A 24,383-nucleotide genomic window follows, 5' to 3' on the forward strand; every position below is an offset into this window, starting at 1 on the left:
TAGTGTCCCAAGAAGCCCTCCAAGACTAAGTCTGTACACAATAAATACAGGTAACTGGAGACTGAAGAAAACATTAGCAGCTTAGGGACCAGAAAAGGTTTCTTGTAGAAGGTAGTAATGGAATTGTGTGGGAAGAAACTGGGGATTCTAAAGATAGAGGTAGAGGAAGAGGATTCTGAGAGGCAGAAGGTTCTAGGTAGGCAACAGACCAAAAGTGTGGAGATGGGAGATATAGCATCATGTGTGATAAATTGCAAGAAGACCACTCTGCTTAAACTACACAGTATGTTAAGAGGAGTAATGTGTAATAATACTGGGAATCTAGGAAGTGCTCAGGTGGTAAAGGACTTAAATGCCAAACAAAAACTTCTGTGTTTATTTATGGGGTAATAGGGAGCCCCTGAGATTTATTGATCAAGAAAGTCATATTATTAGACCTGGGATTTAGAAAGATCACTTCAGCAGCTGTATAATGATTTCAAGGTCTGGGTTTTTCTTTTGAAATATGATGAGGGCCATATTTAAAACAAGTGCTTTTCTTCCTCCCTATTTTAGCAAGAAGGTCAATTCTTTAGACTTTAAAGGCTAGCAATCTTTAAATGTTGTCATTGTGAGTCTTATTTGCCAAACAGCTATTAATCCGATCGGCTACTGGCAGCTTTTCATGTTAATAGTTTTCAGAAAAATAGAAATATCTAGTGTTTAGCATTCTTAGAAGGCAGCTAAACCTTTGGGTTGATATTATTTTCAGATGTAAAGTATCTATCTGAGAAAAAGTTGCATTTAGGGTGCCCATTTATCCTAGAAAATCTGGGGCATTTCTAACTTGAAGAAAAAAGAAGTATACATTAAAGAAGATTTTTCAAAAGGAATGCTCTTTGTATACTAATTTTAAATTTAGAAAATAGGGTCATTATATGTATAACAGTGAATTTTTGTATGTGTTTCACTTCAGAGAGGAAAAGAAGGTCAGATAAACAGAAAGGTACACTCACGTGGTCTGAAAAAAGTAAATTGCTGCTACTTTGAAAATAATAAGTGTGCCGTCATGTTCATTTTCTGATCAAGCCACATAGAAAAGAAGGCTGGACTAAGCATCAGGAGATCTGCCTTCTACTAATGCCTTTTATCAACTTTCTGTATTACACTGAGTCAATCACTTGACCTTTACAGAGTAAAACATAGGGGTTGAAATAAGTTAGTATTTCTCAAAGTGTGGTCAGAGGGTGGTCCACAATACCTTTTCAGAAGACTTTTGAGGTAAAGACTATTTTCAGAAGGTCTTCTTTAAAGGTATCCTGACACAATGCCTATGGAATGCCCATATTAATAGTTAGGGTCATACAAGGATAACCAGAAGACTGATATAAATTGCTTTATAAGGAACCCATATAACTCTCCATTTTGGAAATAATTATCAGCGGTAGTTAAGGGAAAAATATTAAACACTGAAGGATACACAAATTGACAACTTGGGATTTAGTTCACACTCAACTTTAATGCTTTTTATAACTCTACAAGTCTAAGGTTCTTTAAGTTTATAATCATGTTTAACATTTTATGCTATGCAAAGTATGTTGAGTCAAACAGACTTCTTGGCAGGTATAACTCTGAAATTCTGGCAGTTTTTCTGCATGCTGCCAAATTTTGAGAATCTCAATTAGATCAGGTTGTACATACAATTCCATCTTAAACCCCTTTCAAAATTCCCCAAAAGTAACCACTTAGCTCTTTTGATGCCCACTGCAGATGGCCAGTGAAAATGTGTTGAATTAATTTGAATGAAATGTGTTGAATTCAAATTAATATATCCAGGAGTAGACTTTAGCTCATCATTTTTCAAATCATAATGCCCATATTATATTTTCTAACTCTATGAAAACTGACTTTCTATGATCATTTCCATTCTGCCTGTTTTTTTTTTTTCAACTCCAGGGAACATGATACCCCTTCCAGGTTAAACTCATTACTTCTAATATGCTGCTCATCCAAGCTTTGACTTGCTTCCTCAGCAACCTTTCTTCCCTTCTGATTGGAGGACTATACAATACAACATACTGTATACAGAATCAAACTTCCCAATGCCTTCTTTTATAGAGGGCAGAAATTGAGCTTTTGGGTTCAGTGTGCTCAATCTCTGTTTCCTGACTGTTTTTTTCCATCTCTACACAACAAAATGGCCCTGTGCTGGGTACCTCTGGTGTCTCTTCCCTCCCCCCAGTTTTTTCTTCTATTGTGTGTTTTCTTTTCCCTTCTCTATTAGATTGTTAGTCTCTTGAGGACAAGAACTGTTTTTCTTTTTATTAATTGTATTCCCAGTGTTTAGCAGAGTGCCTGACCCATAGTAGGCACCTAATAAATATTTATTGGTTTGGACTTTTATTATTCTTATAAAGGGCTCTCATGTGAAAGACAAACTAGACTTGGTCTCCCAGGTTAGAACTAATAGCAATGAGTGAGAGCTGCAGACATGTAGATTTTGATCTAGCCTAAGGAATAACATCCTAAAAACTAAAGGTGACTCAAAGCAAGCAGTGGGAGGTAGTAGATTCCTCTTGTTCAAGCAGAGACCAGACACTGAACATTTTTAGTAATATTATAGGCATCATGGGTCTAAAGGTCTCTGATATCCCCTCCAAAATAGATTCAATGATTCTTAGGAAAAAAAATAAGAGGCCTGGTAACTTAATGCCTTATTGACTCAGCATCACTAAAAAAGAATGGCAATAATAGCACATCTCCCAGATATCCCTTTGAGCCATAAGAAAAATCTTTATTTTTCTGCTTTTGAAGGCAATCTTTATATTCCTTGGCTTCTTAAACAAAGCAAACAAAAATAATTGAACATATTTTAAGTGACTTGGGGCCCTATTATAAAGGTTTCCAGACATCTCAAATAGCTGACTATAGCACCCACCCCATAAGTTACCAGACTCTTCCCAGATGACACTTAGAATCCTGTCTATCCATTTCAAGATTTCAAGACTTCAGGGCACTGACAGATTGTTACTACTCAAAAAAAATTTTGAACATTCCTAACCAACACTAAATGGCTCTAGGCTCCTGTACTTTTATCATTCTATCATTTTATCTTTTATCCTGTGCACTTATTATTATCATTACAGTTAGGTTTTTTCTCCTTGCTTCAAATCAGGATGCCAAATGTCCCTTCTTACTTCTTACTTGGGCCAAGTGTCTACCTCTGGCAGACCACTCCTTTTGACTTTACTGCTTCTAATGTTTTGCATACTCAGAAATCAAATAGCCAAACATCTTAGTAATGTATGAATACAAAAGCAAACTCTGAATAAAGACTTGAGAGAGAAGAAAAAAAGTTAGTGAACGGTATGATAGCTAGTTTAGAGGCTTTTCTCCTTCCTTTAAAGTTTATGGTTGCATTCCAGATAGCTAAAGTAGGCAGAAGTATAACTGGCTTCTAAATAACTAAATGATCACTTCATTCATTCATTCACTTCTTTATTCGTCTTTTGCAACTGATATCTGCTAAGATGCACCATTACTTTTACTTGGTTATAAATGACCAACCAAAGCATAAAATAGATATAGCAGAGAGTACATGAACTAAAAAGAGAGTGCTAGGTGGCTCAGTAGATAGAGTGCTGGGCCTGGAGTTGGGAAGAGTTCAAATCCAGCTTTAGACACTTACTACCTGTGTGATTTTTGGCAAATCATTTACCCTCTATCTACCTTAATCTAGTAGAAAAAGAAATGACAAACCACTCCAGTATCTTTGTTAAGAAAACCTCATGGACAGTGCAATTCAGTGAGGTCATGAAGAGTTGGTTGAACAACATGAATGAACATGGAACAACATGATTGATTGAACAACAACAAGGACTAAAACATACAGCTGGAATTTAAGATCAAATGATCTTAAGATCATTTTGCTAATGGAAATCTGATTCCTTGATTCAGTTGAGGATCAAGTTCAATCAGGAATGTTGGAACTTTAATTAACAAACCAACTGTGCAAATTAGACTAAGAAAGATAAGATACTAAGTAGAAGACAGAGTTAGACTGCATGGAAATGAAAAATCCAACCCACCCTCTGCAATTGGAGAGTGATATCACAAGAAGAAATAATCCAGTTTAAAACTCTAAGAACTCTAAGAACTGTGAAAGCAGGAATTTACACTCAAAACAATCCTACAAACTAGTGATAGATTTGTATGGGAGAGCAGTATTTGAATTTTAATAACTTTTCCTTATAGAGATTCTATGGGTGCAAGAACATGTATGTTTAATAAACATGTACTAAAATAATAAGGCTAATATTAAGTAATGTGACAATGGAAAAATGAATTTTTAAGGAGAACTATATAAACATATAATTAAGAACTTTTTTATTGAAAAAAGAAAGGGCATATTTCTTTTCCAGGAAGCATGTCAAGATGAAAAAAAAAAAGGCCTTCTCCTCTCCCTTCTCCTCTCCTAAAGATGTTCTTTCCTAAAAGTGAATAAGGAATGGTGGGAAAAGGAGAAAAATATTAATGAGAGACTGCTCAGTATTACCAGGAAACCAAGTCTTGAAGTTTGCTGATAGAAAAAACAATGGAGACCTTGAGGTGTTATAATAGGCATTGGGCTTCATACATTGTACATATCATTCCTATACATAGAAATTGCTGTAACTATCATATGTATTATCATAGGTATTAAGGAGAGTTCTGTTTTTCCTTAGTGTTCACTTATAACTCGCACATTTAACAAATTTGTCCAAATCCTTTTAAAATCTACTTATCCTCCCCCCCCCCAATTAACTCTTATGCAAATAAGTTCTAAATGCTTACCAGGAAAGAGCCACTGAGGAAGATTCTTTATTATACCTAATACTGCTTTGATCAAGTTTCAAAAGATATCACTTTGATTAATATTTGGGTACTTGGTAATATATAAGTAGTGGTTTTTTGGGGGGTGGATATAGGGAAGTACCAGTGAAGAAATACCCTCTACCAATGAAGATCAGCATTTGTTCTGCAACTTAAAGCTTTAACCAACGGCTTGGGTACTTAGATGTTAGTGACTTATCCTGGCTCATGCAGCCAGCATGTGTCAGAGGAAGGATTGGAACACTGGCTTTCCCGACTCCAAAGCAAGGTCACTATTCTAACCTTATCAATCCCTATTATATTTTTCTACATTGTGATCTCACTTCTCATCTTTTACTATTATAAGACAGAAGAATCCTAAGATTTTTAGTTTGTTTTCCTATATGCATTCCTCATCTATCATCCTAGCAATTCCTCTCTGGACCTTCTCCAATTCCATTAAATCCTCCTTGAAGTATGATGATGAGAGTGGCATATATTAGTCCCAGAATGGATATGTCAGGATTTTATTTAAGAGATGGATGATGGTTTGGTTTTTCCTTTTAAGAGTTTTATTACTGTTCTCCCTGAACTCCTCATATTCAGTGTTCCCTGATTCCCATGATCTCTAGTGGGAATGTAGCGAGTCAATATATATCAGATCTGTAATTCTGAAGAACTCTTGACTAGCACAAGTCATAACCCATCTAAAATTTAATATGATCATAGAATCATATAGATTCAGAGCTGGTCAGTTTGTTCAACTCCTTTATTTCACAGTTATGTGAACTGAGGCAAGAGGCTGCTAAGTGTTGTAGTGATTGGAGCACCAGGCCTGGAGTCAAAAATACTTGATTTCAAATCTGACCTCAGACACTTACAAGTTGTGTGACATTGGGCAAGTCACTTAATCCTGTTTTATCTCAGTTTCCTCATCTGTAAAATGAACTGAAGAAGGAAATAGCAAACCCTTCCAGTGTCTCTGACAAGAACACCCCATATGGGATCATACACTACTGAAATGACTGAATAACAACCACCACAAACAGAAATAAAATGAGGTGAAATAACTTTTTTTTCCTGAGGCTGGGGTTAAGTGACTTGCCCAGGGTCACACAGGAAATAACTTCTTAAAGAGCACAAAAGTAATAACTGGAAGAGTCAGGTTTTGAACTTAGTCCCTCTGACTCCAAATCCAGCACTCTGTCAACTAGACTGTGCTGAATACTTAAGGTACTTATCTAATAAGATCACACAACTGTTAAGTGTCAGTGAGAAGGATTTGAACCCAAGTCCTCCTGGCTTCAGATAGAACATGCTATCCAATGAGACATACTACCACTATCTGGTGAGAACAGAGATTCTTTAAACCATCTTCTATTCTTATTTTTAAGAAAGAGTTATACTTTGTTGTTTTGGTCAAAATGTAGAGTATCAATTGTTTTTGGCCTACAAAGTTCAGGCTTAGGAGACAATGAATTTCCTAGCCAATATCTGATATACAGAAAGACTCTAAGACTAGAAAGACTTACGACAAGGCAATGAAAGCTCAATTCACTAGAGAACAATTTATCACATGGTAGGCCTGCACTGGAGTCCACTCAAGGGAATTTAGTTACTGAAATGGGAAAGTGCTTGAATTGGATTTCAGTTTTATAGCTGCACCATGGATTGGACTGTAAGTCAACATTATAAAAAAGTCCCAATGTATTAGGAAATACGGATTATAGAATTTTAGAAGTAGGATAGAATTTAGTAGCAGACTTTACCCAATACCCACCACTCTAGAATTCTTTGTTGCTGCTCCATCATTTCAGCCATGTCGGACACTTTGTGAACCTGTTTGGGGTTTTCTTGGGAAGGATACTAGTTTTCCATTTCCTTCTCCAGCCATTTTACATATGAGAAAATTGAGGCAAAAAGGATTAAGTGACTTGCCCAGGGTCACATATCTAGTCAATGTCTGGGCTGGATTTGAACTCAGGCTTTCCTGACTGTAGGCTTGGTGCTATATCCACTGCCCACCTATCTGCCCTTCTGAAACTCTAGTGATCCAGTGTTTATGGAACCCTTTGCAGCCACTCAGTGGTCAAAGGGTAGCATACTTTAAGTCAGGAAACCTGGCTTTGAATCTTGATTATGACACTTACTAGCTGGATGACCCAGAACAAATTACTTAACCTTTCTGAACTACAGTTTCCTCATATCTAATGAAGGGATACAACTAGATGGCTTCTCAGGTAATGCTTCTACTTTGGAATTTATGGTCCTGTGATCCTTTCCTTAAAAGAAAATGGAAGAATCTGAGAGAATTACTTGAGTATGCTTGTATACTTCAAATTGCACATTAAGTTCTAATTGGTTCCTACAGTTAGGTACCTTGAACATTCATTTTGACCATATAATAGGATAACTCTTTACAAACCTGAACAGAAGGTTGAAGCGAAGTTCTGGAGGGCAGAGTCCACTTCTTCCACAGTGGGGAGGGCAAGGAGCCGAGGAAGGAGGTTTTCCAGGCTTTGCACAAATAACCTGGCACTGTGCTGATCCGCCTCCTGGCTCTTCAGCAGTTTTAACGAGAGAGCAGCGGTCCTCAAAGATCTGTGGCCCAGGCAATCCCTTGGGGTCTGCTCTTCATCAGCTAGAGAACAATTATCAGACCCAATGTCGGACACATCAGACCTCCCAGAATCCTTTTCTGCTGCCATGGAGTACTGATCACAGGAATCAAATTCAGTCCTAGAAAGGTCTTGCTCATCTACACTGAAATTACTCTCACTATATCTGGATCCGTATGACCTCGTCCTGCAATCAACGGACAGGAAATTAGTTATGTCAGGGTAAACAACAGTGTGGCTTCTCTGAACAACATCTGGTTGGTCTATGGCTTCTGATTCTCGCTCTCTCCTTAGAATTTCCTTACTCTCTTGTACGGCTGGCGACTTTAAACAACTCTTTTGATTTTCGGGGTTCTCCTCAGGCGTGGTCTGCCCCATTTCACCCTCCAAAGTGGTCTGACCTGTATCCGTGGTAACACTAATGCTAATGTCGGGGCTCTTCTCATTTCCTGATTCCCATGGGGTGTGTTCTGAGGACAGGACTCGCCTTTGCCACCGAAAGTCAGCTTCATTGATCTCCATAGATTCACGGCTCGATTCAGCCCCATCTTTCAACTCATCGATGCGCCGGAGAAGCAACTGCACCTGTTCCTCGCTCAAACCTTTGCCCTGGCTAAGTTCATCTAATGCTCCAAGCAGAGTGCAGACACAGGATACTGAGGCAAAGCAGGCTTCTATGCCACCTTTTATACAAGCTTCTGTCATTCCATCCATAATGCTGCACCATTGTTGTTTTTTTAAGAGAGAAAGAGAAAAAATACCATCTCAAGAACAGAAAAAGTATTCTAAAGGGAAAATACATTGGTAAGATGGTAAATGATAGAATATTCCCAGCAATTCTCCTTCTCTTTAAAGCTCTGTCATTGCATCAGTGTGACTACCTTCCCCTACCATCCCCAACAAAGACTATAGCCCTTCCCATGGTGGGAATGGTCTCTTTGGGTTGCTGTTGTCAAAAAGTTCACCAACCAAGCTTCTCTAACCTTAGGCAAGGTCTTTGACAGATATGCCGTTTATCACCTAGCCTATACATACATACATACATACATATCAAGTGATATATAATCATATATTTTATATACTAATATATGTGCTATAATATATCATAGGTGATATAGTATTATATGTATAAAAATAATATGTTATAATGTATATTTTATATCACATAATAATGGCATAACATAATATATGGTATAAAGGGAATATATTTGATGATATAATATCATCTTATATCCTATCATATTATTGTACATAGCACAATAATATGGTATATCATAATTATCAATAATGTGATATATACAAATATGTAAATATGTACACATATGCTATTTATTTGGGAGTCAGAGATGGATCTCAGTTTCACTGGGCTGGGCAAGAAGCTTCTAGTGAGAAAATTCTCTTTACTGTTATTAAGTCAGTAACTGTTCTGTAATTTTTAGTCATAGAGTGTTACAGGGGGGCACTGAGCAATTGTGATTTAGACTAAGTGTTACATAACCATTATATGTCAGGGAACATTAGACTCAGGTTTCCTATATCTAAAGCTTATGCCCTATCCACTATTTCTATCATAAGATAGAAATTTAACTTACATTATTACTAGAAAAATGAATCCCACAATGAAGTGATTCTTTCTACCAATGCATGTCATCATTTTTTCTCTAGCTTAAGGTTCTAGTTAGAGGGATTAAGCAATTTGCCCACAGTCCACCAATATATATTAGAGATGGGATTTGAATCCAGAGCTTCATGGTTCCAAGGCTAACTCTCTCTCAACCATTGAAAGTACTTCTACTCTCTGAGAGACACACAAACACAAACATACACACAGACACACACACACACACACACAGACACACACACACACACACACACACAAACATAGAACCTTAGTGGATTCTCCTGAACATCATTCCAGATATAAAAGAGGGAAGTGCATACATACAGTTTGAGAAGATCTAGATGTGATTTTCTTTTTGAGACTGATCTTTTCCTGACTTCGGCTTCAGTGGAGCTTGGCCCTGCCAGATCACAGAGCCTCTGGGGGCTACCGAGTATCTTTAAAAATAGAAGAAAGAAAGAAAGAAGAAAGAAAGAAAGAAAGAAAGAAAGAAAGAAAGAAAGAAAGAAAGAAAGAAAGAAAGAAAGAAAGAAAGAAAGAAAGAAAGAAAGAAAGAAAGAAAGAAAGAAAGAAAGAAAGAAAGAAAGAAAGAAAGAAAGAAAGAAAGAAAGAAAGAAAGAAAGAAAGAAAGAAAGAAAGAAAGAAAGAAAGAAAGAAAGAAAGAAAGAAAGAAGAAGAAAGAAAGAAAGAAAGAAGAAAGAAAGAAAGAAAGAAAGAAGAAAGAAAGAAAGAGAAAGAAAGAAAGAAAGAAAGAAAGAAAGAAAGAAAGAAAGAAAGAAAGAAAGAAAGAAAGAAAGAAAGAAATGCCTTAGGTTTGCTTTTTTTTTCTTTTAAAAAAAGAATATTAACGTATTTACAAAAAAGTTATACAAACATGAGCTCAAATAAACAGGAAGTCTTTTTTTGTGTCTGTAATTTACTTAACTGTAAATCTTGTTCCCTAAACAAAACAGGCTCTAATATTTTTCTTGACCTGCATCTTAGCATCCACACATCCAACACTTTAGGCTAGACTTGAGTAGAAATAAAAATCAGTGATTTGTCTTAGGGTAGCAACATCTCTTTGTTTTATGACAGTAAAAGTAGATTTGTTTTTAGATTATAATTTGGTGCTAAATGATCCTAAAAAGAAGAATGGCTATTGCTAAGTCTCTGGGATAAAAATCTGATCACTATTGTTCATTTACTTTTAAATTCATAGAGATGCATAGTGGGAAGAGTGGGAAGGGGAGAGACACATGACAGTAGACCAAAAAATTACATAAAATCTGGCAGAAAATGAATGAATAAAAAACATGAGATTTCTTGGACTAGGATTAAGGATGTTTTTAGTCATGGTTTCATGAGATGAGGTTAGAAATGCCAGCCAATAAAAAATTGTAATAAAGGGAAAAGAGATTCCCTTCTAATTTAGGGACCATGGAAGAGAAAAAAAGTATTGAAATTAGGTTTTCTACCAAGAGTTTCATTAAAGAATGAAGACCCTCAACCCCTTTGATTTACTCATATATAGAGATTTTGAAACTCTATCCCCTTCCCTTCCTCTTTTCAGATACCAGAAAGATTATGTGGAAATATGGAAGTAATATACTTTGTATTCATATAATAAAATGTTAAACCAACATCCTGAACAGAAATAGATTTTATTATGTGCCTAAGGTCTGAACCTTTGGACATCTAGGTTGTTAACCTTTTAGAATTACCGTGAGTGCTGGTTGTTTTTTTTTGTTTTTTTTTAATGAAATGCAAGCATTTGTTTAAATTCACTACACGGATTCAGATAGTGAATTTTGTTATTTTGTAAGGCAGGAAGGATTCAACATTTCCAGAAGCAACAATCCAGGGGTTTGAGCATGCCAAGCCCAGCTCTGTCCCTACATTATTGTGTGATCTCCTGCAATCTGTCACTTGTTCTTTTGAAAAATGGAGTCTCCTGACAAATGTCCTCTATAGAACAATTCTCCATTGTATAACATATTAGAAGTCAACTATTTAAAATAGGATTAGAGAAGTAGTATGGCACAATATGGCACAAAGTTCTGGACTTGGTTTACATGCTGTCTGGTGTTTACTAGCTGTGTGACAACAAGCAAATCTTAATTATAGAAGAATTGCAGTCTTCAAGTCTGCAGAGAATTCACATATGGACAAAAATCACAAATCAATCAGGGCAGCTAGGTGGCTCAGTAGATAGAGCACCAGCCCTGAAGTCAGGAGGACCTGAGTTTAAATCTGGTCTTGGACACTTAACACTTTCTAGCTGTGTGACCCTGGGCAAGTCACTTGACCCCAATTGCCTTACCCCCCCCCCCAAAATCACAAATTAATGGCATATTATAGGCAATTAGGTACTGAAGTGGATAGAGTACTGGCTCTGGGGTCGGAAATGTAAACAATTATAGACTGAGTCGCAATCTATCTCAATTTCCTAAACTATAAAATGGGGATAATAGTACCATCTATCACAAGAATTTTTGCAAGGGTCAAATGTGATAGTATTTGTAATGTGCTTAGCATGGAGCCTAGTATATAATAGGCGCTAAATAAATGCACATTTCCTTCTTCCCCTTTCCTATTTCAGTGGATCTAGGAGAGCAGTGGTGAGAGTATACTTTTTTCTTTCTTTCTTTCTTTTTTTGCAAGGCAATTGGGGTTAAGTGACTTGCCCAGAGTCACATTGCTACTGAGTGTTAAGTGTCTGATACTGGAAGTCCTCCAGACTTCAAGGCCAATGCACTATCTACTATACACTATCCACTATACTCATCTAGCTGCCCCCTAAGTATACTTTCTATCAGTGTGGTTCAAAATCCACTTATTCCTTCTTATTTCTTTCCTATTAGAGACCTAGATCTCCCACATGCAAGCTACACAACTTTCAATGGCCATGTGTTTTTATAATGTAAAATGACAGCTCCAGAATTTGACAGTTTGGAAAGGAAAGGGGACTTAAGCATAATTTGACTTCTTATTCCCCCATCATCCTATCACACCCAGACATCCTGTCACTAACTCTTTCAATTGATCATTCACATGTAGAGTAAACCTGTAGTATGTAACCAAGACTGTTTAAGACACCATACTGCTTTCAAGCAACTATTGGGAAAAATAAACAAATAAAAATAATAAAATTCTTAGAAATAATTAGAGAATCATAAAATACAAGTAAAAGGATGCTAGAAAAGGAAGACGTTATCTCAAACTGTTCCCTTTATCAAGAAAAGGGCATGTCAAACTAATAGCATTTCCTTTTTTGGCAAGGTTAATAGACATCAGGGGAAATTATATAAATAGAGTTTACCTGAATTTTTAGTAAAGTGGGAGTAGTGATACTATTATACTTTGCCTGTAGTCAGATCACATCTGCACTATTACATTTGATTTGATTTAGTTCAACAGAAATTTATGAAATACCTATATTATAAAAGCACTGTGTTAGGCACTAAGAAAACAAAGATAAATTTAAAAAGACTCTATACTCAAAGAGCTTACATTCTATTGGAGATATTGGAGATATATTTTTTAACATATATCTAGATAAGTAAACATGAAATATATCCTAAATAAATACAAAATATTGAAAGGTGAGAAAGACTGCTGGTGGTGGAGAGAGGATAAATGAAATCAAAATATATCCTAACTAAATACAAAGTAATGGAAGGTGAGATGGGCTGAAGGAGAGAGGGTATTAATATTTTAGGGTGGGGGCAGAAAGAAGGGAAAGGCAGGAAAGGCTCCATATAGGAGGTCATTGAGAAGAGTCTGAAAGGGAGCTAGCAGCTCTGAGAGATTGAGGTGAGAAAGTACAAGTCTAGGCATGGAGAACATTGCTTGGGTAAAGTACAAAGCTAGAGGATAAAATTTTTGTCTGAGGATCAGCAAGTTGGAATGTTTGTGGGGCACATTATATGAGAGGAAATAACATGAAATCAGTTTGGAAAGACAGTTTGGACCCAGGTTGTGAAGGGATTTAAATGTCAAACATAATTTGGTATTTTATCCTAGAGACAGTAGAGATGCTACTGACACTTCTTGGGAAGAGAAATCATATGATTGAGGCTTTTAGAATAACAATCTGGCCCTGTGTAGAAAATAGGTTGGAGATTGGAAAGATAAAATAGGGAGACTAATTAAGAAGCCTTGATAATAGTCAGGAGAGAGGTAATGAGGGCTGGAACTAGTCAGAAGTTGTATGAGCGGAGAGAATGGGACAAAAGTGAGAAATGTTGTAGAGGTACTGGGCAGAACACTGATAAAAAGGAGAGCATCCAGATGAGGCAATGATAATAATAAGGGCCTTGGCATCCTGCTGAGGGTCAGCTGAAGGAATGAGGGTTGTTAAAATGGAGAAGAGAAGCCATGAGAGGACATGACAACTGTGATGTGAAGAGAGATTGATTTGGTTCTGCTTGACCTCCAAGGGTGGAATGAAAAACAATGAATGGAAGTTGCAGAGGAATGCTTAGGTTCAATGTAATGAAATTTCCCAGAATTTAGGCCTGTCTAAAAGTGAAACTGCATATCTCAGGAGGTAAAGAGATTATCATCCCTCAGGGTTCAATTTGATTGTGAAAAAATTTTAGGCCACTTTGCAGTAGGTTCTTAGTTTATCCAACATGATTAATGAATGGAATAGGCTAATAAATAGAAAATCATCATGGATATATACATTGTACTAAATGAACATAATAAAATAAACTTATATTAAAACTATAAAGAATATAATTTCTAGGTAGTGATTATTAAATGAAAATGGTCTAGAGCAAAGCTTCTTAAAAATGTAAGTCATGATCCCATATGGGGTCATGGTTTAGAGAAGGGGTTCTTAACTTGGGGTCCATGGATTTTTAAAAAATATATATTTTGAATGGGGCCCATTAGATGTCCCTAGAGTCAGGAAGACCTGAATTCAAACCTGGCCTTAGACACTTAACAGTTACTAATCTGTGACCCTAAGCAAGTCACTCAACCCCAAATGGCTTTCCTAAAATCCAAAAAACAAAAAATTTGATCATTGTATTTCAATATAATTAGCTTCCTTTTAACTCTTGTGTATTTCATTTTGTGCATTTAATAATATAAGAAGAGTTAACATAAGCTTCACTAGAATGACAAAAGGATTTGTGATACCAAAACAATCTTCAAAAAAAGGCTAGATTATTCTACATTGGGTTTGTTTTGTAGTTTGTCTTATTCAGGGATAAACTGGATTAAATGGCCTCCAAGGACTCTGCCCACTCTGAAATACCATGTTTCTGTAATTATAACCAAGTGCTAATGGTTTGGAACAAACTGTAAGTGTAATAGTCATTGAAAGAGGCAGATCACAGGGAGTTGGAATAATCAAAAAGGACTTTGTAGAAGAAGGAAAATTTAATCTGGAGCTGAAATCAGAAGTATGATTTAGAGAAGCAGGAAATGGTGAGAAGAGCATCCTGTGCTAGAGGAAGGGACTGAAAATAAAAGCAGGAAGGATTATAGTCAATGAGAAAAGGAGAAGGAAAAATGGAGGCAAGAGGAATTAGAGCACAGTAGAAGGTTCATGTTGAAGAACAATGATGAACAGAGAGGGTGGAAGGTTTGGGGTGCAGAAAGAGAAATAGATTTGATCTAGTAAGAAAAGTGGAAGCAGTGTAATTCTTGAGCAAGGGAAAGACTAAAGAATGTATTTTATTAATTTTAGTCTAGTAGGAGTATAAATATTAGTTTGGAGAAGAGAATGCCTAGAGATTAAGGAGGCAGAGAATGAAGAGAGATTTCTAATTTATCTGGGTGCTATTTTTTTTCTAAATACAAAAATGTCTGGGTTCTTGCCTTTTGGATACTTGGGAGGGAGAGAAAGATTTTTGTTTCCTTTTAGAAACAAAGATATTTATGAGGTCCTCTCCTTTGACATAAGCTGTCATATGAGGGGCAGCCTTTATTGCTCAAATTGGTTCCAGCATCAATAAAGAAGCATTAGAAGTGACAGGGTAGAATAATTATTGTGATCAAAATAAAAGAAGTTGATAAGGTTATATTTTGGTGGATGTGGAGAGTGAGTTTGAAATCATTACTCAAATAATAATGTAGGAAAGAAAAAAAATAGACCCAGAAGAAAAGGATATGTAATCATTATGACCATGTGAGAAGAAAAACAAAAGACAATTAAAAGGCAAGGAATATTGGATGGAAAATTTGAAGGAATAATTGACATTTATTTAAATATAAATAGTTGCAAAGAATATTTAATTTGTTTTATAAATTTTATAAATTTTGGGGGTAGAACTAGCCATTTTATAAGTACAGAGCTTAGTAAAGAAATGCCCTCTGCTAATAAAGATCGGCAACCGTTCTACAGCACAGAGCCTTAGAAAGCTATCTGGGACCTTCTGAGGTTAAGTGACTTGACCAAGACCATACAATCAGTATGGGTCAGAAACATGAGCTCAGGTCTTCTTGACTCTGAGGCAAGTTCTCTATGTATTATGCCAGCTGCCTCATAAGTTTGTAATAAATTATTTTGAAAAACACAGTATTATGGGTCATGAAATGTAGGATCATAGTAGATCTGAAAAGAACTTCAGAAATCATTTAGTTCAACTCATTTGTTTCACAGATGGGGAAACAGAAGTCTGGGAAGATTAAGTCATTTGTTCAAATCCATAAATGACTGGTCAACAAATATTGAGGTTCTTTCCTACCTCTTTCATGATTTTGATGGCTTCCACACGGTGTTGGGGTGGAGGGTAGAGCAATACTCGATGATAAAGGGACTGCAGCACTGGCTTCATAGATTCCACTGACCCCACCAAACGGATGAGCTCAGCTGCAATGTAGTAAATTGTGCGGGCTACAGGCCCACTGAGAGCAGGTGCTGTGGAAGAACACCCAGATCCTCGGCCATGATCAGAAACCCCGGAGGAAGAGGAGTCAGACTCAATGCTGATGCTGTTGCTATGAGCAGAGGTGATAGTTTTATCATGAATTGGATTTCCCAAGATCACTACAAGAGCTGGACACAGGTGCTTCCTAAGGATAGAGGGGAAAAGAAACAAGAGAGATGGTGATTTTAGATGATGTTACATTTCTAGCATAAACATTCAATGTTATTGGCAGAGCTAAGAAAGCTATTTAGTTATTGCAGATGGGTTTAGTCCTTAGGAATATATTTATTAATATCATCTGGGACTCATGGGGTGATTGTGAGATATTACCACTGCTTGGAATATTGCCAGCTCTCTAAGTGATCATCCCATTGATTGTGCAATTGTGGTAGGGGTTTGTTTTTTCAAAGTTGGCTAATCATGGGCTAGCTGAGTCACCAAGTAAAAAAAATTTACTTTATTTTAGTAGATAGATAACAGGACTTGAAGTCAAGAGATCTGAGTTCAAATCTTACTCTAAACATTTATGATCAGTGTGATCATGGGAAAATGTCAATCTTTCAGGGACTCAGACAATATTGCTTTAGTAGAGTTCTGAAGGCAGACTTATGTAGTGCAGTCGAAAGCATTTTGGATTTGGAGTCATAGGACATTGCTTCACATCCCAATTCTTTTGTTCACTCTCTGACTTTGGGCAAGTCAAATTGTACATATTCAAGGGGAAAGGATTAGACCAAGTGGGCTCTAAGAATCCCATCAGCTTTAAATCTATGACCCTATGATCATAGGGCCCAGATGGCAGATATCCCATAAGTAAGGATCCCATGGTCTTAGCAGCCTAAGAGTTCTTCAGTATTACTGAAACATTTCCTCCTCTCAAACACTGAATGTTACCAAATAAAATATAAACAGAAGTAATAAAGCATCACCCTTTCTATAACATGGTCACAGAAAATTTTTAATGGTTTAGTTATAGACATTCATTTCATTTTAATCAAAATACAATTTGTTCTTTTCACACAAGAAATGAATTTCAGATTCTTCAGTGACAAATACCATTATCCATTTTTCTTCTATAGATGAACAGCTTCCTGTAGCAATTGTATGGCCCCCTGAAGTCCCTGCCAACTCTAATACTCTGTGATTACGTTTATGACTAAATGATTCTCATCAAGGATGAAGCAGGAAGGCAGGAGCCAACAACTCCAATTTCTCTGCACTACAGGGGTAAGATAATGGTGCCTAGGTGCAAACAATATCCTACATTTGTATAGCATATTTATAGCTTAGAAAAATCCTGACTCTATCTATCTATCTATCTATCTATCTATCTATCTATCTATCTATCTATCTCTATCTCTATATCTATGTAAATATAGATATAGAGATCTAGATCTAGATCTAGATCTAGATCTAGATCTAGATATAAACACATATATATTTCTCTCTTTGTCCCTGTCTCTGTCTCTCCCTCTGTCTCTTTCGGTCTGTCTGTCTCTCTTTCTCTATGTGTGTGTGTCTATATATATATATATATATATATATATATATATATATATATATATAGACACACACACATAGAGAGAGAGAAAAAGCGAGAAGAGAGGAAAGAGAAAGAGAAAAGGAAAGAAGGGAAACAGATAAGGAGAGGAGAGTAAAGAGTGTGTCAGAGACAGAGTGCTTATATTTATGTCAGAATATCATGGTTCTGTGATTTTGTAGGTATGGGAACTTCCTCTGCTTAGTAGGTTGAAACCCATCCATAATTTAACATAGGAATTATAGAAAGGTACTTAAGGCTCAAAGGGATTTAAATAACTTGAGAAGTGTGGTGCTGTGGAAAGGATACTGATCTGAAATGCAGAGCTTGGGAATCATTGACTTCAAATCTCACTCTGCTACTACATCCCTGTGTGACCTGAAGCAAATCTGGGTCTCAATGACTTGGCTGTAACTGGACTAAATGATCTGCAAGTTCTCTTCTAGCTTTAAACAGACCATGATTAAAGCCGTGATACTATGGTTGGATATATTTGGAAACAGTGATAGCACCATCAGAAAAAAAGCAGACCACCAGTAAATGATTTTGGATCTGATGTTACTGGCTAGGAAGCTTTAGATTTTGGCAAGAAAAGAAGCTCTACACCTGCCTTCATGAAGAATTAATACTATATTTATATATACATATGTGTGTGTGTATGTGCGTGTGTGTGTGTATGTTATTACAGACACCCGAGGAAAAAAAAATTATCCACCTGGAACTCTCTTTTTTCTTTTCTCTCTCTTTCTTCTTTTGTTTTGTCTCCTTCACTCCCTCCCTCTCTCTCTTTTCTCTCCTCTCTCTCATTCTTTCCCCTCTTTCTTTCTCTTTCTATCTCATTTCTTTCTTTCCTTTCCTCCTCCTCCTCCCTCCTCTCCCCCTTCTTCTCTCAATATAATTTTTTTTTTGTATAAAATACCAAAAACAAATGCTCACCAAATGAGGTCAGTGAAACCTTTGTGGCTATGCATGGTTGTGGAGCAACTGTTGAGCATAGACAGAATACATTCCAGGTAAAGAAGTTGCAGCTGCTGATTTTCACTGTAGAAAAAATGAGAACTTTTAGAAAAAAAATTTCAATGTCTTATTCCTCTGATAATAAAAGTTGGCAAAGATAGTCTCTATCTTTCACTAAAAGTTTACAGCCTAGAATTTGGTTTCTATTCCCAATTTACCTGGAAAGAGGGAGAGAGTTCTCATAGTATGTAACTCCCTTTATAAGTTAGCTTATTTTGCGTCATTTAGTAACTGATCCAAAGGAAAACAACCAACATTAATAACATGACCATTTAAATCCACAAAGGGGAATTCAGAAGACTACATTTCTGTTAATGAAAATGCAAACAGGTTATATGTTTTGGGAGAGAAAGAGTAAAAGAAGGGATTACTTTAATTACTTTGATAGATTTGTTATTCCTGGAGATGATGGGGATTACCTACAACAAAAACAATGATGACTCCAACACAACAACATCTTGTCATTGATTCTCATCCAAGTTTGGACACATTTTGGTCCATGTCTACACATGTTCTTGATCACGACTTCCCATAAATAGTCCATAAAGGATCCATCCAATGCACTGTTTGGTTATTTTGATATTTCATGTGTATCAACAGAGCACAGCATAATTGGGCTATGTATTTATTATATAATTAGAATAAGTTTAACACACAATATGTAAAGACAAGGGAAAGTTGTAATTGGATTTCAAGCTTACTTTAAATACTTTTTTCTTGTCCCAACTAACCTCCAATTACTAATAATTGGCAAAAGGATAGTGTGGTAGTCTTAGCAATTTAAAAAAGTAAGTAAAAAGACCAGCAGTCAAAATTCTATATATACTTCTAAGAATTAGCCTAAAATAATATTTATGTATGTAGTCTCAGGAAGACTTTCATAAACATTTAGACCATGTTTAAGGAACAAGTTAGGAAAGTTTAGAAGATAAATAAGACAGTTCTTTCTTTGCTAGAGCTGAAAATGTCAATTTAAGAAGGGAGATAACATATCAGTAATCATAAATGTATAATAAAGTGTAAATCCATAAGACTGGTAACAACAAAAAGCTATGAGAGTTCAGAGGAAGAAAATTTTCTTTTCATCTGGAGGAATCTGGAAATACTTTATACAGGAAGTAACAACTAAAGCTAGGTCTTGAAGGTGGAATGGAGATTGATAGGTTGACATAATGAGAAGTGCATTTTAAGAAGAAGGGATTGGCATAGGCAGAGACAGGGGTGGGGAAAGAAAGGATAAACAAGTTCATGTGAATAATTTGGTGTGTCTGGAATACAAGGAATGTGGAGTGGAATAGTGTGAGCTAAGACTAGAAAGGATGGTTGTGAAAAAAAAAAGTATTCTAATGTAAATAAGCTTACGTATTTCATTCAATCAAAAGCATTTATTATGTTCCAGGTGCTGCACTAAATATTGAATATAAAAAGAAGTACAAAAAGTCCCTGCCTTCAAGGAGCCCATATATTAAAGAAAAGACACATGAAAACAAATAGGAACATATAGAATACATACAGAATAGATGGAAAGTAATCTTAGGAAAAAGGCATTAGTAACTGGATGGGTGGAGAAAGGGATGGATAGGAATATATAAGGTGATGTTTGAAATGAGTCTTGAAGGAAGCCAGAAATTCTGCTTAGGTAGATCTGAGGAGGTGAACTTTCAAGGTAGGGGATGGGGTAGGGCTAGCCAATATATTATGTGAAAGGAACAGTAAGTCAATGGGGCTGCATTGTCAAGTTCTTGGGGGAAAGTAAAATATGAGAAAACTAGAAAGGTAGGAAGGGGTGAGGTTGTAAAGAGATTTAAATGCCAAACAGAGGTTTTTATATTTATCTTGGGAGTAATAGGGAATCACTAGATTTACTGAGTTGGGGATGGGTGTGTGTGTGTGTGTGTGTGTAGAAAATGATATGATGAGACCTATGCTTTAGGGGAAAAAAAGATCCCTTTGGCAGCTGTGTGGAAAATAGACTGCAAAGAGAGAAAATTGAGAGAGGGAGACCAGTTATTACAACAGCCTGGGAGACAGGTAATGAAGACAAGAAATTGTGTGGTGACTGTGAATTAAGAGAAGGGGACATATTTCATTGTGAGATTATTGTGTACTTTGGAAGATAAACAAAACAGATAGTATAATCAAATAGTCAACCTATTTAAATATCAAGCCAACTTTAAAGCAATTTCTGGCAGAATACTTTGGTTGGTGTCATGATATTATGGAAGCTCATTATCTGGCTGCCATCATTAAGCAATCTAATTAATATACACTATTCAAAATATGAAACTGTTTAGAAAAAAATATAAAAAAATTAGAGGAGCAAGACCCTTTCTTTCTAAATCTATTGTTCTGGAAATGGAAGATTAAAAAGAAACTCAATCTTGAGGAATCATCCCCTCTTAGCATACTCCAATAATGGCTACAGAATCTAGAGGTTCTTGAAGTGTTATTTGACTTTCAACTGGAGTTTCTTTCTGTATATATCAGCAAAAATAAGCCACTCCTGAAAGTGTAGTTTTTAAATCCCTTGAAACATTGGCAGGCAGGAAGTATTACCAAGGTAACCAGGGTATTATGGTTTCCTTGGAGACTCATTGTGGCAGCTTTTCAGGGGCTGCAGCAACCTAGAAAATGGGGAGCTCAGTGCTCTGAATATGTCATGTCATTAAAGAAGTTATTTAAAATTAACACCTTCCACCTACACAACTCACCCAGTTTTACATTGTGCACGTACACACATACAACACACACACACACACACACACACACACACACACACACACACAAATATTTTTCCCATTTACTAGCTCTCAGGATCCAGATTAGAATTAATAAAAAAGAAAGAAAGAAAGAAAGAAATCCTAGCAACCAAATATCTCATTGGAAAAGCCCTAGGGAGCAAGTTGCCTACTTAGAAGGGTCATGAGTCATTTTGTACTTTGTTTGAGAATTTCATGGTTTGTTGACTTCTTTGAGATTGAAGTTGCAGCTGCTGGAATTAATGCAGTCATTATATGAATAATTTCAGAGAATGGTTTAGATTCTAAGAATTATTTTTTAAAGTTTTTCTAACCTTCTTGGACTTATCTCTCTTCTCTATTCCTTTGTAAAAGTAGATTTCCTCCAGTCAGCAAACTAGTAAATATTTACAATGTGTCAAGCATTGTGCTAGATGCTGGGGATACAAAGAAAAGGAAAAAAAACAGTCCCTACTCTCCAGGGATTCACATTATAATGGGGACATAATAATTAAATAACTAGGGACATGTAAAATAATCAGAAATATAGAAAATGGAAGGTAATTTGGGAGAAGAAGACACTAGCAGCTGGAGGATGGGGGGGGGAAAACCTCTTTAAAAAGGTGGGACTTAAACAATATTTTTTTTAAGCCAACTTATTCACTAAATCTTCAGGTCACATCTTCCTTCTCTATAAAATGAAAGGGGTTGGAATATGGGGATCTTTAATTTCACAGACTTGAACTAAGTCTTGAAAGAAGGTAGAGAAACCACTTAGTATGGTATCAGAGAGTTGGGGAATGACAGCCAATGAACTGGTACAAAATCATTTATACATTCATTCAATAAAGTTATTAATTGCCAGACACTATAGACATTAAAAGAGGCAAAAGACATTCTGTGGCTTCAAGGGACTTAGAATCCACAGGAAATCACTGAGATAAGATAAGGTTCCAGTTATTCTAGGGAGAATAGGTAGAGAAAAGAAGGGGAAAAGTGGCTGGGAATATTGAGGTAAATCTGGAAGTAAGGTTGAAAACAAGAAGACAGATGAGAGATGCAAAGATAGAAATTCAATCCAGTTGGGCTGAGTGAGCATGAGGAGTCAAAGATAGAGCTGAAGTTCCTACTCTGAGTAAATTGGGAGGATGGTGATGGATGGAGGATGTGATGACAGTAAATAATATAAAAGTCAAAATAAGGGAAGATTTTGAAGACAAGTTCTGTTTTGGACCTGTTGAAGTTGAGATACTTTCAAGATATTCAGTTGGAGATAAGATGTCCAAAAGGCACTTATATGAGACTGAAGTTTTGGAGAAAGAATAGAATTAGTTATATAAATGAGAATCATCTTGTGTGGTACGGAAATGGTGAGGGGTCACCATTTAATAAAAAAGCTGGAGAGAGCTCTAGATAAAAGCAAAGTTTATTGTACATTCTCGAGAGAAGGGCGTCCCACCATTCGAGCAGACAATCGAAGAGAGGATGCGCCTCCCGTAAGCAGGACAGCCCCTTTAGTCCCTAACGCAAAACACCCCCTCCCACCACTGACCCTCATCCTCATTGGCTGAGAGTCTTACATTCTAAACGGAGATCTGCCCATGAAATTGAACTTGACTAATAAGTACATAGTTGCCCATATTTAGCCGAAATAGGGAGGAGGTATCATGAGAGGGGAACGCAATTATGCCCTTGACTCGATGTTCACAGTCTTTCAGGCCTACTCAAACTCTGAAGTAGATGAAGCCTTACTCGATTTTCACAACTGTCTTGAAAGATCTCACCTCATCTCATTCAATCTGCATAAGCATGATGATTGCCATCATGGGAATGGATGTTTGCCAAATAAGATAGTGTAGAGGGAAAAGAGAAGAATGTTCAGAATAGACTCTTGGAATCATCTATAGCTGACATGTTATAGAGGAAAAATTAACAAAAAAGACTGGGAAGATTTGATTGGATGCACAGGAAGAGATCCTCATGAGGGTAGTGTCATGAAAATTCAGAGAGGAAATAATATCTAGGAGAGAATGTGATTCACATGACAAAGGCTCCAAAGAAAAACAAGGAAGAAAGACTTTATTAAAAATCTACTAAGTACTAGGCACTATGTTAAGAGCTTTACAAATATTATTTCACTTGATCTTCACATTATTATCCCCATTTTACAGTTGAGGAAACAGGCAAATTAACTTGCTAAGGGGATCACAAAGCTAGTGAGTGTCTGAGGCCATATTTTTACTCAGATCTTTTTGACTCTAAACCCAAGGTTTGTACCTCATAGCTGTTAGATAAGGATGAAAACTGATAAAAGGTCATTAGATTATCAATTAAAAGATCTCCAGAGAGAGGCCAGTTCCAAATGAATGATAAGGTTAGAAGTCAGATTGCAGGAAAAGGAGAGAAAGTGGAGGAAATATGTGTAACTTTTTCTAGTAGTTAAGCCACAAAGGAGAGAAAACAAATAGGATGATAGCTAAGGGGAATGAATTGATCAAATAAGAGTTTTTAAGGATGGGAGAGGCAAAACCATATTTTTTGAAAGTAGGGAAGAAATCAGAAAATAGTAAGACACTGAACATGAGAAATAGATAGCATACTGGGGGCGGGGGGAACAATTTGCTTGGAAAATCATAAAGGGTTGGGAGCAGGGGTGTTCCCAACCTCCTCATGTAAAGGAATTGGCTTGGGAAACTTTTATCTGAGATTGGAAAGAAGAAATAATGGCAGAACATCTCTGGAATCCATTCTCTCCTCACCTCCACTTCTTAGAAAGTTCAAGTATCATCTATATGAAGCTTCCTATGATCTTCCCTAGGTACTAGTGCTTCCCTTCTAAAATTAAATTGTTTTATTTCATTGAAACTTTTATGTGTACTTATTGACTTCTCCAATAGAATATAAACTCTTTTAGGAATGGAAATATTTTATTCCAGAGTTCAGTACAAGGCCTAGCTCAAGACCATAGAAGGTCTTTAATAATGTTTATTGAAAGATTGGTTAATCTTCCTTATCTAATTAATAGAGATGAGAAACCATGCGTGAGTTAAGAAATTATAACAGATATTCTGATAAAACCAAATCTCTGTCTTACAGATTCACAAAGTTGTTTGGGATAAATTTGTCTGGCAAGCTGTATTTGAAAAGAGATTC

At 36.3% G+C, this 24,383-nt stretch overlaps 1 protein-coding gene across 6 annotated transcripts in view; it reads right to left on the reverse strand.

Annotated features, from left to right (window-relative positions):
- ARFGEF3 (ARFGEF family member 3) overlaps window positions 1-24,383 on the reverse strand; it is a 213,024-nt gene that overhangs the window by 75,424 nt on the left and 113,217 nt on the right. For 5 of the 6 annotated variants that reach the window (XM_074309720.1, XM_074309719.1, XM_074309723.1 and 2 more), the window contains 4 exons: window positions 18,412-18,516; window positions 15,753-16,080; window positions 9,394-9,506; window positions 7,256-8,166 (listed from right to left, as the gene is read on the reverse strand). In XM_074309720.1, the coding sequence (XP_074165821.1) occupies window positions 7,256-8,166; window positions 9,394-9,506; window positions 15,753-16,080; window positions 18,412-18,516 (1,457 nt within the window). The remainder of the gene's footprint in view (window positions 1-7,255; window positions 8,167-9,393; window positions 9,507-15,752; window positions 16,081-18,411; window positions 18,517-24,383) is intronic. The other variant, XM_074309724.1, reaches the window with a different exon arrangement.

Source organism: Sminthopsis crassicaudata, chromosome 4 (genome assembly GCF_048593235.1).
Source record: "Sminthopsis crassicaudata isolate SCR6 chromosome 4, ASM4859323v1, whole genome shotgun sequence".
NCBI lineage: Eukaryota > Metazoa > Chordata > Mammalia > Dasyuromorphia > Dasyuridae > Sminthopsis > Sminthopsis crassicaudata.